Consider the following 13709-nt stretch of genomic DNA (forward strand, 5'->3'; position numbering starts at 1 on the left):
GCTCCCTTAGTTTGCAGAATCAGTAACTCAATGTGTGTTTGTACTCCTCAGGTCGTTTTGACAGAGAGGTAGATATTGGTATCCCAGATGCCACTGGGCGCCTGGAGATCCTGCAGATTCACACAAAAAATATGAAACTGGCTGATGATGTGGATCTGGAACAGGTGAGTAGCATGCTATTAGGAAAGCTTGTGTCTGCTCATTTAGGACAGTGTGAAACTGGGCAAATATGTGATCTCTAAGCTTCCTTCTAACTAGATTACCAGTGACCAAAAATCCTCATTTGCTAGTTAAGAATACTGTGGCTAAGTGAAACAAATGTGTATCAGTCCAGTCTGGAAGTGCCTTGCCACTTTCCTGTGTTTGTTTGCTGTGGCATTCTCTTTAAAAATAAAGCAAGCCTGAAACAGCACTCACAGAGCTGGCTGAACATTGTGGTAATACTGGATGGATCTAATCTCTGTCCTGAATGATGAACTGCAGTCATCAGGGTTATCTTTCTGCACACTATCTATTCCAGTTGCAACTTTGTTCTCAAGTAGGAGGTGGAACAGCAGTGTCTTTTGCTGCTAAATGTGATAGCACTTATCTTGAATTTGCAGCAAAGCACTAATGTTTCTGTCCTTCAGAGTTTTGTTGCACCTCTGAATGAGGGACTTGATCATGCATTGCCCTTGCAAAGTGCTTGCTTGTATTCCTGAGAGTCATAGTCAATGCTCTGCTTTCAGGTGGCAAATGAAACCCATGGCCACGTTGGTGCTGATTTGGCTGCTCTTTGCTCAGAAGCTGCTCTTCAGGCTATAAGAAAGAAGATGGATCTCATAGACCTAGAAGATGAAACCATCGATGCTGAAGTGATGAATTCTCTGGCTGTGACCATGGATGACTTCAGGGTAATGCAGGAGTGCCCTTCTTTTGTGGGCAATGTCTAATTGCTTATCTGAAGCAAGTGAACATAAAATGTTAGAATTGATATAATGCTGTTTCTTCTAATGACAGTGGGCTCTGAGCCAGAGCAACCCTTCTGCTCTTAGGGAGACTGTGGTGGAGGTGCCACAAGTTACTTGGGAAGATATTGGTGGTCTAGAAGATGTAAAGAGAGAACTCCAGGAACTTGTACAGGTAAGGTTTTCCAACAGATTTTTGCCTAGTCAGCTTGAAAAATAATAATTGTCATGGTTTAGGAATGTTATTTCCCAATTTAGTGTTCTTACTGGAACACTCCAAACCATAGGCTGTTCACTCACTCCCCCCTCCCCTGTGGCAGGATGGAGAGGAGAATTGGAGGCACAAAAGGTAAAGATCATGGGTTGAGATAAGAACAATTTACTGGAAACAGCAATGAGATAAGAAAATGAACAGTATTAATAACAGTGTACAGGACAGGCAAATGATTCACACGTGCGTGCTTACCATACGGAACATAACATTATCCCCGACTGCTTGCTTCATGATAACCAACCAGAAGGGACCTCCTTCCCTCTGCCCCCTGCATGACATTAAGTGGTACCCTGTCACGGCTGGAACTAGGACAATAATAAAATTCAGAACCTCTGTACATTCCTGTTTGGGCTGTGACCAGTCTAAATTCAAAGTTTATATGGTATTTTCATGTAATGGACTGAAAATAACATGCTGTTCCATCTTAAAGAACCTGGAGAGAGGGAGGTGCTGGGAAGCAGCATCAAGCTTTCCTGACCTCAGTCTACAGGGACATCTTGGGTGGGTGTTGTGCTACATGCAGGAATAGTAGCAGTTCTGCTTCTCTTAAGTAGAGACTAGCAATAGCACTGCTTCCAAGAGTCCTGTTATGTGATGGCTTTAATATGCTAGAAAGTAGATGAAGATGCTCATGCAGAGAGCCTCTGAAGTTTGACTTTGCAGCAATGTTAGCATAGATAGAGGTGAGAAGTAATTGTGAACTCTTCTATGGAAGGAGAAATTGGAATAAAGTCATGAACGGTCTGTGGAATTGGAGTGGTTTGGGTTTAATATATCCCTGCTTTCAGTTGCACTGTAGAAACAGCCTGTCTGTGAATAAAAGAATCTAGTTTTCAATCTAACTTCTGGCATTAAAAATCATCACCTATGTGATTGTGTTAGAAGGATAAATGCTCACATCAGACATCTTGACTGTCTTTGGAGGGCAGAGAAAATAGGTTAGGTAATGAGCTAGCTGTTCTCATTTGCTTTTGCAGGGCAGACTGAAGTTGGGGTTAAATGTGCTGGAAAACTACCTGAACTGGTACTTAGTTTCTAGGCTTTACAATTTAGCTGTGATGCTTTTCAAACCACTGCCCATTTAAAAACACCAGTGGCACTGAGCATGCAGACTCTTGTGTTTAACCCACCAGAAATCAAAATTATTTGGGTTGGAAAGGACCTCAAAGATCATTCCAAAGCCCCCAGACATGGTGTAGTGGGTTGACCCTGGCAAAATGCCAGGTACCCACCAAAGCTGCTTTCTCACTCCTCTCTGCAGCTGGCCAGAGGAGAGAAAATTTAACGAAGGGTTCATGAGCTGAGATAAGGACTGGGAGAGATCACTCATCAAATACCATCGTGGGCAAAATAGGCTCTAATTAGAGTATGAATTGAATTTACTACTAACAAAATCAGAGCAGGACAATGAGAAGTAAAATTAACCCTTAAAAAAACACCTTCCCCCCACCCCTCCCTCCTTTCCAGCTCTACCTCCTACTCCAGCAGTGCAAGGAGACAGGGAATGGGGGTTTTGGTCAGTCCATTACCCATGGTTTCTTCCACTGTTCACAGAGAGGAGTTGTTCCCTTGCTGCACTGTGGGGTCCCTGGCCATGGGAGACAGTTCTCCATGAACTTCTCCAACGTGAGTCCATCTCACGAGCAACAGCTAAATGTGAACTGCTGTAATGTGAGTCCATCCCATGGACAACAGTCCTCTTCAAACTGCTACAGTGTCAATCACTCCTCCATGGGGTGCAGTCCTCCAAGGACAGGCTGCTCCAGCAAGGGCTTCTCTCTCCACACACCTCCCACAGGGTCACAGCCTCCTCTCAGGCATCCACCTGCTCCGGCATGGTTGTCCTCCACAGGCTGCAGGTGGATCTCTGCATCCCCATTGATCTCCATGGGCTGCAGGGTGACAACCTGCTTCACCATGGTCTTCACCCACGGGATGCAAGGGAATCTCAGCTCTGGTGCCTGGAGCATCTCCTCCCCATCCTTCTCCACTGACCTTGATGTCTCCATAGTTTTTCTTCTCACATATTCTCACCCCACTCTTCTCTGGGTGCAATTACATCTGCACAATAACCTTTCTTCCTAAATATGTTATCATAGAGGTGTTACCAAGATTTCTAATTGGGCCAGCCTTGACCAGCAGTGTGTTTGTCTTTGGAGCTGCCAGGGATTGGCTCTGCCAGACATGGAGGACACTTCTAGCAGCTTCTCACAGAAGCTACCCCTGTAGCCCCCTCGCTACCAAAACTAGTCTATACAAACCCAATACACATGGACAGGGACACCTTCCACTAGACCAGGTTGCTCAGAGCCCCATCCAGCCTGGCCTTGGATACTTCCAGGGATGAAACATCCACAACTTCTCTGAGCAACCTATGCCAGTGCTTCACCACCCTCACAGTAAATATTTTTTTCCCAATATCCAATCTAAATCTACCCTCTTTCAGTTTGAGGCCATTCCCCCTTGTCTTATCACTACACATACTTGTAAAAAGTCCCTCTCTGGCTTTCTTGTAGGAACCCTTTATGTACAGGAAGGCTGCTAAGATCTTCCCAGAGCCTTTCCCAGGCTGAACAGCCCCAGCTCTCTCAGCCTATCTTCATAGGAGAGGTGTTCCAGCCCTCTGATCAGCTCCCCGCTGGGATTGCATCAGCAGGTCTACATCCTTATTTTGAGGGCTCTAGAACTGGATACAGTACTCCAGGTGAGGACTCACAAAAGCAGAGCAGGGGGGCAGAGTCACAGAATGGTTGTGGTTGGAAGAGACTGCAGTGGATCATCTGGTCCAACCCCCCTGCTCAAGCAGGGTTATCCCAGAGTACATGGCACAGAACTGCATCCAAACAGTTCTTGAATACCTCCAGGAGGGAGACTTCACAACCTCTCTGGGTGATCTGTTCCAGTGCTCAGTCACCTGCAGAGTAAAGAAGTTCTTCCTCATATTCAGGTGGAACTTCCTGTGCATCAGTTTCTGCACACTGCCTCTCATCCTATTGCTTGGCACCACCAAGAAGAGCCTGGTCCGTCCTCTTGATGATGCTCTCTTCAGATACAGATACACACTGATGAGGTCCCCTCTCACTTGTTTCTTTTAAAGGCTGAACAGGCCCAGCTCCTTCAGCCTTCCCTCATAAGAGAGATTCTCCAGTCCCTTATTCATCTTTGTCACCCTCCACTGGACCTGCTCCAGGTGCTCCATGTCTCTCGTACCGAGTAGCCCAGAATGGGGGACAGCACTCCAGATGCAGCCTCACCAGGGCTGAGTAGAAGGGCAGAACCACATCCTTTGACCTGCTGGCAATGCTCTTCTTAATGCACCCCAGGATCCTATTTGCCTTCTTGGCCACAAGGGCACTGCTGGTTCATGGACATTTTGTTGTCCACCAGGACCCCCAGGTCCTTCTCTACAGAGCTGCTTTCCAGCAGGCTACCCCCAGCCTGTACCAGTGCCTGAGGTTCTTCCCCAGATGCAGGCCACTTCATTTGCCTTTGTTGAACTTCAGACAGTTGTCCTTTGTCCATCTCTTCAACCTGTTGAGGTCCTTCTTAATGCCTGTACAGCACTCTGGGGTATTGGCCACTCCTCTCAGCTTTGTGTTGTCAGTGAACTTGCTAAGGAGGCATCTGCCTCTTCATCCGAGTTATTGGTGAACAAGTTAAACAATACTGGGCCCAGTATTGAACCTTGGGGGATACCACTAGTGAAAGGCCTCCAACTAGGCCCTGTGCCACTGATTACAACCCTCTGGGATCTGCCTTTCAGCCACTTCTCAATGCACCTCTCTGTCCACTCATCCAGTCCACTTTCTGAGTTTGCCTATGAGGATGCTGTGACAGTACTGAAAGCCTTGCTGGAGTCCAGGTAGGCAATATCCACTGCTCTCCCCTCATCCATCCATGTAGTTGTTTCATTGTAGAAGGCAATCAGGTTGGTCAAGCATGATTTCCTTTTAGTTAATCCATGCTGACTACTCCTGATCACCTTCTTGTCATCCATGTGGATAGAGATGGCCTCCAGAATGAACTCCATCACCTTCTCAGGGATTGAGGTGAGGCTGACTGGCTGGTAGCTCCCTGGGTCCTCTTGCTTGCCCCTTGTGAAGACTAGGGTGACATTTGCTTTCTTCCAGTCCTCAGGCACCTCTCCTGATCACCACAACCTTTCAAAGATGATTGTGAGCAGCCTCGCTCTGGTGTCCATCAGCTCTCTCACCACTTGTGAATGCATCCCATCAGGGCCCATGGACTTGTGGATGTCAAGTTTGTTTAGGTGTTCTCTGACCCAACCCTCCTTGACCAAGGGAAGGTCTTCCTTTCAACATTCCTTTACCCTGGTTTCCTGGGTCAGAGATTCCCTAAGGGCTGCTCTTGTCAGTGAAAACTGATGCAAAGAAGGCGTTCAGTAACTCTGCCTTCTCTGCATCTTCTGTCACCAGGGTCCCCTCTCCATTTACTAATGGTCCCACATTATCCTTAGTTTTCCTTTTGTTAATGATATATTGGAAGAAGCCCTTCTTGTTGTCCTTGACATTATTGGCCAGATTTAATCCCAGGTGGTCCTTGGCCTTCCTTGTCTCATTTCTACATTGATAACCTCGTGATATTCAGTCCAAGTGGCCTGACCCTGCTTTCATCTCCTGTGTGTTTCCTGCTTTTGCTTGGGTCCCCTTTGCCTGATTTCTTGTTCATTGGGATGTACCATTCTTGAGCTGGGAGGATACTGACCAAGTCTCTTGGACCCCTCTTCCCTGCAGGACATATTCCCATGGGATTCATCCAAGAAGATCCCTGAAGAGGCTAAAGTTAGCTCTTCTGGAGTCCATGGTTACAGTCTTATTTGCTGCCCTGCTTCCTCCTTGCATGATACTTAACTTGTCAATCTCATGGTCACTACAGCCAAGGCTGCCCCCCAACCTTTACATATCCAAAAAGGCCTTCCCTGTTTGTTAGTATGAGGTCAAGCAGCACATCGTTCTGTTACCAAAAATTTGGTAAAATAAAAAACTCCTTAACACCAATGTAGCATTAAGAAGCAGGCATTCTTTTTTTGGCTGGATGCACAAGGGGATAGCTCCTCCTAAAGTTGTGCATGCTGAGTACAGAAAAGTTTCTGTTTATATACTGTATTTTACATACATGTTCATTGATTATCCCAGAATAAACGTACATATGATAATAATTTCCCTGAAATCATTAACATATTTTCCTTCCCCTTTATGCATGTGTTCTTTTGTCCTGGGGATCTCTTTGGTAGTCCCTAATGATTGGGGACCCCAATGTAATACCTGACCTGGTCGAGTTGGCAGGGCACTGGGGCTGGTGAACTTCCAGTTCTTCTTACACAATGGGCATTGTGCAGTTCCATAGGCCAGTGGGTTTTGGAGAAGAAGCATTGTGTTAGCTCACCAGGTGTAGACAATTTTTCGTCTGGTAACATTCCCCCCTTTGAGGCTTGGGAAGCTTGTCTTTTCAAGCCTTCATAAGCCTCACTTTGATTTTTAATAACATATAAGTTCCTTGCATTGCATTAGCAATCATGTTTTTTATGCAGCTTAAAGCAAACATCATAATAGCAAATATTGCTATGATCACAACTATGCTTTGCAAAAATCAGGCCAGCCAGCCACTCAGAAAATCCAAATCCTTTAAATATTTTATTTAACCAGTTACTTTCTAATTTTGTCCCTAATTTTCTGCTAGATGCAGCAACTGATTTTATCCTCTCTATCTGATCATCCACTTAAGCAGTCACATTCAGAATGTGCACACAACAAATATTGTTTAAATTCAAGTATCCATATACTCCATGTTCATGTTGTAGCAATAGATCTAAAGCCAGTCTGTTTTGTAAGGTCATTCTAGTCGTGCCTTGCAATTGGTCATTTATTTTAGCAAACCCCAATTGAGTTGTATTTGATAAAGCTTCCATTTGCAGAGTCAAATTATGTATAGCTAGTCTGTTCCTAAAGGCAAATGTTTGAGGAGTAAAGATGGATTTTTATATCCATCCCACTATAGTTTTCATATCCTTCTCACACGTGTTCCCAGATTTTTGTCAAATTGCTGACTAAAGTTCCCCATGGAACTGTATTTTCTGTAAAGGTTGGTATTGGTAAACAAGCTGTTATAGAAGTTACATTCTGTAATTTGACTTTAGGACCATATTCCCCTTCCAAGAATTTAAGACCATAGCTTCTATTATTATTATAAATATGCAATTATTATCTTTATCTAGGTCTAATAAATAGTATCCCCCTAGAAAATCATATTTTATACCTAAAACTATATGATTTATCTGAAAAGCCTCCACAGTGTTCATCAGTCTTGTTTCTGCTGTGTTTAATGTGTGGTTGCTGGTTTTATCCATTTGTGATGAAGCCACGGTTTGATTCCTTTTACCTTAAGTGCAGTGTAGGTTACCAGGAGGACTTGATATGTTCCCTTCCACTTCTCCTAGATTGATCCAAAATTCCTGGTTCTGATGCACACTGTATCTCCTGGTCAGAAAGGATGTACAGGCTAGTCTAGTCCCAGTGATCTGTTGACAATGATGTACCTTTTAAGACTTAAAAGAGTTAGTTCCAGTGCTATTAAATACTAATTTCAGTAAAATTTTTGAGACTTCCCATGCCTTGTTGGTGCAACATGGGGAAGCTTCTGGACATCCAGAAGTATCTACCAATATCAAAATGTCCCCATTCTGCCTGGGCAGTTCTTCAAAATCAATTTGCCAATAATCACCTAGTGAGTTCCCGTTTTACTATCCCGGCGGTGGCCTTTTTCCTTTCTTGGGATTATTTTGCAAAACAAATCACGCATTTTTCAACAGCTAATCCATTATTTTCTGTCATCTTTGTGCTTACTATGTTCCTTGATAAACTAGTTACCATATTCTCTATTTCCTAATGTGTTTCCTGATGTTTTAGTTCTGTTATCTTGTATAATAATTGTGGAGGTACAATTACCTGCCCACATGAGGTTGCCAATCACCTGCTGGGATTTCCCATAGCTTCTAATGATGGGGCTAACTGCCTGTCCTGTTTACTATAATTTAGTTTTTGTTCCCAGATATTCAACTTTTTGCTAGGTATTAGTGCAAGGATACCTTTTTCAGCAATCTCTTTAGTTGTTTTGTCAGCTAATCCATTCCCTGTATTAACTGGGGAGTTTCCAAACTGATGGGCTTTACAAGGGCATCATGGCCACTTCTGAGTTTTGCACACTCTGTAGTAGTTGACTAATTTCTTCTTTGTACTTAGTAGGAAACCTCTGTGCTGATAACAATCCCCTTTCCTTCCATATGGTTTCATGGGTGTGTATTATTTTAAAAACATATTTTAAATCAGTCCATCTGTTTACTCTTTCAGTGATTACTAGCACTTGTTGTAAAGTAATTACTTTTGCTTTTTGTGCTGATGTGTTAAAAGGTAAAGCCTGGGCTTCTATTGTCTGGGTTGAGGTTCCCACTGCATACCCAGCTGCCCATTTTCTGTTTCATACCATGCTGCTTTCACCAGTGTATAGGTGCAGTTCCTGATCCTGGATGGGATTGCTCTTGAGATCCAGTCTGCCTGAACACACTTGTCCAATGGTTATCAGGCAGTCATGGTACAAAGGTCTCTGGGCTTCTTCTGAAGCCTGGGGAAACATAGCTGGGTCTAAAGTAGTCATTATCTTAAGTAGCTCAACATTGTCCTGCTCCAATAGGGCAACCTGGTATTTCAACATCCTTCTGGCAATATCCAATGTCCTCCTTTTTGTTCCAAACCAGCTATTACCATGTGGGGTACATATCAGCTTTTGTGTTTCTCTGCAGTATCTGGGTCATCCTTTACTCATGTTGTCCAATTGTTTGGACAGGCTGCTTCTATGACCCCCAAATGCTGGACCAGTCCCCCTACTGCCAGGTTCATCCTTTCATGCCAAATTAACTCAAATGGTTTGGTTCAAATATGAAAGTCATAGTGCAGGGGTTGTCATTAAAGGTTCTTTTAGGGCTTCAAAGGCCCTCTGACTCTCAGGAGTTCATACTTGTCCCAGTAGGCTGAGAGTTGCGTGTAGTAAGAACAATGACTTCTTTGAGCATGTGAGGCTAAAGAAGCATTTTATTGAAAAACCAAACCATATTTATACTGTGGTTCGCAAGTCTCAAACAGGACAGCAGTCCATTGGACAATAGGAGAAAACATCTCCTGTCACATAGCATGAGAACTGTTTCTCAGTCAACACCAGGTGCTAATCTCTGTTAATTAATTCCTTTCTGTTTACCAGAAAGTTATCATCCTGGGAAAGGCTCAGGCCGGAGCTGAGAAACTGCCTCAGTCTGGGTAAAAAGTTTCCCAGCCTGAGAAAAAAGAGCTCAGAGCTTGAAAAAGGCCTAGCAAACCCTGCCTGAGTCTTCAGTGGTGTCCACACATACTAAGTATTTTTCGGTGGAGTATTATACAGGGGTTTTGCCAGTACTCCATAATTGTCAATCCAAAACCAACACCATCCAGCCATACCTAAGAAGGCTTGTAGTCCTCTGCTCTGGAGTCTGACAAACAGCTTCTTTTTAGCTGCTTCCAAAGCTTCTTTTTTCCTTCAAGATCTCAAAACTAAGATGTATTACTGCTTTGCTTGAAGCCTTACCCAGATCCTCCTTGGCTTGGAGGGCACTAAATCTGTTTGTTAATAGCAAGTCTTCAGGAGGAACAAGAGCATTTATCCTTGTACAGAGTGGTTAGTTTCCAGCCTTCTTTTGTTTTTTGATTTCTTGAGACATGTTGCAGAGCCTGCGTGCATCTCCGATGTAGAGGGGGGCTGAAGCTCCTGAGTCTGTATGATCTCTGAGAATATCCCATCTCTTTCTTATCTTCATGAATGCTGTGCAGTCTGCTTGCTTCCTCACATGACTCCTTGACCTCGTGACATAGCTCTTTGACAGGGACACACCTTCTGCAGAGGAGATGACTCAGCCCCAGCTTCCCAGACAGTCATCAGGCACTCCTTACAACCACAGGCCTGCAGAGCTACATCTACTGTCAGAAGGACTGTCACTGGTGCAGTAACTATAAACAGCCACTGGGGAATGAGCTCTACAGTGTGTCATCACCATAATGTTGGGGGCTCACACTAGTAAGACTGGGAAAGAAGGGGTTTCCTTTGCCCCTTGGTATTTGCTGCTCCTATTTGCTGCTCTCTGGTACTGCTACTGTGTTGGCCCTCCTATGGAGAGGAGTCTTTCCTTGTCAACTGCAGTGCAAACTGCTGCGCCCCACCTTGGCTGACATGCCATGTCCTGTTTGCCCCCTCTGTTTGCTGTGCTCCTGGTGTCTACTGTTCCCTGGGGGCTCCTGCACCTGAGCTGTTCACCTCTGTGAGTGACAGACTGAGCTTAAATCAGCTGCTGTCACTCCTGGCCCTGCCCATGCTGAGTCAGCTGTTCTTGTTCAAGCTCCACATGGGTCTTGATGCTCTCCTGGGGTTACCCTGCCTTTGGAAACTCACTGTTTGCATCAATCTCCTGCTCTGCTGCAGGATGTGCCTACACAAGAGCTGTTTACTCCCTCAACCTGCTAGCTGTGCTTTGGATGCAGCCCAGCACAGTTGGTTTCTGGGCTGCGAGTGCAGATTGCCAGCTCATGTTGAGCTTCTCATCAACCACCACTCCCAAGTCCTTCTCGGTAGGGCTGCTCTCAATGCATTCTCTGCCCAGCCTGTACTTGTGCTTGGGATTGCCCCAACCCAGGTGCAGGACCTTGCCCTTGGCCTTGTTGAACTTCATGAGGTTCGCACAGACCCACCTCAAGCCTGTCCAGGTCCCTCTGGATGCCATTCCTTTCCTCCAGTGTGTCAACCACACCACACAGTTCAATGTCATTGGCAAACATGCTTGAGGCTGCACTCAATCCCACTGTCCATGTCACTGACGCAGATAGTAAATAGTGCTAGTCCTAACACTCACCCCTGGGGGACACCACTTCTCACTGGTCTTCACTTGGACATCGAGCTTTTGACTACAGCTCTTTTGAGTGTGACCATCCTGTCAATTCCTTATCCACTGAGTGGTCCACCCATGAAATCCCAGTCTCTCTAGTTTAGAGCCCAGAATGTCATGCAGGACACTGTCAAATGCTTTGCACAAGTAATCTCAAGGTAGTGCTTCTGGTAGGAGCAGAAACAAAACTGGTCTAGTGGAAGGTGTCCCTGTCCATGGACTAGATATTTTTTGAAGGTCCCTTCCAACCCAGACAATTAGGTGATTCTAAGATATAGTCCTGTTCTGGATTATATTGAGGTTTTTATTTGTTTGTTTTGTTCTCTTTCAGTATCCTGTGGAACACCCAGATAAATTCCTCAAATTTGGCATGACCCCATCAAAAGGGGTTCTGTTCTATGGGCCACCTGGTTGTGGTAAGACACTCCTGGCCAAAGCTATTGCTAATGAATGCCAGGCAAACTTCATTTCCATCAAGGGGCCAGAATTGCTCACCATGTGGTTTGGTGAGTCTGAAGCCAACGTGCGTGAGATCTTTGACAAAGTAAGTGTTTCTTTTACTCCTTGTTCTATGTTTGTGCTGAGGAACTCCCAAACCCTCTACTGCACCTGTCTTACTGGCCTGGTTCTTGTTTGTGTGTTTTGTTTTCCCCGCTTGCACTGAGAGCAGAGGCTGCTTTTCTGATGTTAGGGTATGAATTCTCTTTGGCAATTGAAGCCTCCAGCCGATCCTAGCCCGGCTATTAAGGTTAGTGGCTTCACTGAACTCGGCGATTTTATGCAGAAAGAAAATCTAACCTGATTGTTCAGGAACTAAAAAGCTTTAATACTAGAAAACAACAAACAGCAAGCCGAACAGTGTGTACTGAACAAACCGGGAAAGATGGTACAGGGAGGCTTGATCCATGCATGAGGACAGTGTCAAAAAGTAAGTGTTAGGGCATGGCAGGGGTATTTATAAACTTGGAGGAGAGTAGGAATTAGGGCAGAGTTTAGGGAGGGTATTAAATAGGGAAGGGCAATTAGGAATATTAAAATTATTGCAGCAAAAAGGAACCAATGACAAAAAGGGAAGCAGATAACTTTCTGGCAATGATCAACATACTGGAACTGGAGGATTCTGGGGGTAATTTTTTACTCATCCCTATTGTAAAGGGTTTTCCCACGGCATTAAGCCATGATCATCCACATTTTTATTGGAGTTACCTCCAACAGGCAGTATAGCTATTTAGATGGTTTTCTCCTACTGGGATTTGTATCTGTTGTTACAGTATTATAAATGCCCCAGTGTCTTAGCAGTGAGGCTAGCATTAGGATGGCATAGATATTCTCTCTATCTCTGAAAAATTATTTCAACACCTCATTAGACATCACCTTCTACAGATTTTAAAGCATGTTATAGATTCTTTTTTTTCTGCAGTTGGACTAAATGACCATTGTAGGTCACATCAAACTGAAATTATTCTGTTCTGTTCTGTTCTTGTCCTGCAATATATATGGCTTACAAAGGAGCTCACTTCCACTGCCCAGTTTCCCTGTAGATAGTGTGACCTCCTGTCCCAGGAGGTTATCTGCATGGATTATCTTTGGAATTCTCACTCCTGTGAGCAAAGTTGGAAAGAGATTGAGAGAGAAAAATTTAGGCTGTGAGGGACCCTCAGAGGCTATCTGGTCCAGCTGTTTGTCTAGAGCAAGGAGTTAGCTTGGAAATTCAATCAGATTACTCAGGGCTGTCTTGGTTTGAAAGACAGATGTCTGCCAAGGAAGGCAGAAACCTCCCCTGGAATGGAAAATATGACCCCCTTCCCTCCGAATTACTATAACTTTGAAATTAAGGGGCTCTCAGGCAGATACGGGGGAAAAGAATAACAGTTCTTTACCAGTATGTATATGTATAACAAGGCAAACAGACAACAGCAGCAACAACAAACAAAACCAGAAACCCAGTAACAGCCTTCTCTCGGCTGTCCAGCACTTTCCCCTTTTGGTGTAGTTATGGTGACAGCCGGCAGGGGTGCTGTTGACACCCGGCTTGGCAGGGCAGGTGCAATAATTCACTTGCGGCTGCAGGAGGTGGTATGGCATGAGCTCACATGAGTAATGGTGGGCACAGCCAGCGAAAGAGATGGAAAAGGGGCTTCCTTTACAAACTCATGCAGGGGCAGTCGGTCCCAGTGCCCCTCCAGATAGCGAAATGAGCTGTAGCAGGAACCTCGGAAGCAGCAAGCTGGAATGGCAGAAGCAAGCAGACCCGAGGTAGCAAATGAAATGTATCAGAAACTCCATAGCTGTAGCAGGAGCTGCGGGGTGTCCTGGTAGGCACAGTGCTGGGGTACAATGTAGCGAAAATCCCAGAGCAGTGGCAGAAGCTCCCTCAGAGGGGGAGGGGCTCAGCCTCCTGAGTTTTCCCCTGAGGCAGCTGAGTAGATGGTGAGGGTCCTTTCCAGTGAGGTAGGGCGTTAATAAGGTCTCAGTGCAATAGCCACTCATACAAGCAAAAGCCTCACTG

At 44.9% G+C, this 13709-nt stretch overlaps 1 protein-coding gene and 1 long non-coding RNA gene across 2 annotated transcripts in view; both read left to right on the forward strand.

Moving 5' to 3' along the window:
• The window catches only part of LOC306814067, a 323823-nt gene that overhangs the window by 81559 nt on the left and 228555 nt on the right, over positions 1-13709 (forward strand). The window lies entirely within an intron of this gene.
• The window catches only part of LOC306814056 (transitional endoplasmic reticulum ATPase), a 57950-nt gene that overhangs the window by 34552 nt on the left and 9689 nt on the right, over positions 1-13709 (forward strand). The window contains exons 10-13 of the mRNA XM_079329762.1: positions 52-164; positions 729-893; positions 1000-1122; positions 11532-11744. Of these exons, the coding sequence (XP_079185888.1) occupies positions 52-164; positions 729-893; positions 1000-1122; positions 11532-11744 (614 nt within the window). The remainder of the gene's footprint in view (positions 1-51; positions 165-728; positions 894-999; positions 1123-11531; positions 11745-13709) is intronic.

Source organism: Erithacus rubecula (genome assembly GCF_903797595.1).
Source record: "Erithacus rubecula genome assembly, chromosome: W".
Classification (NCBI taxonomy): Eukaryota; Metazoa; Chordata; class Aves; order Passeriformes; family Muscicapidae; genus Erithacus; species Erithacus rubecula.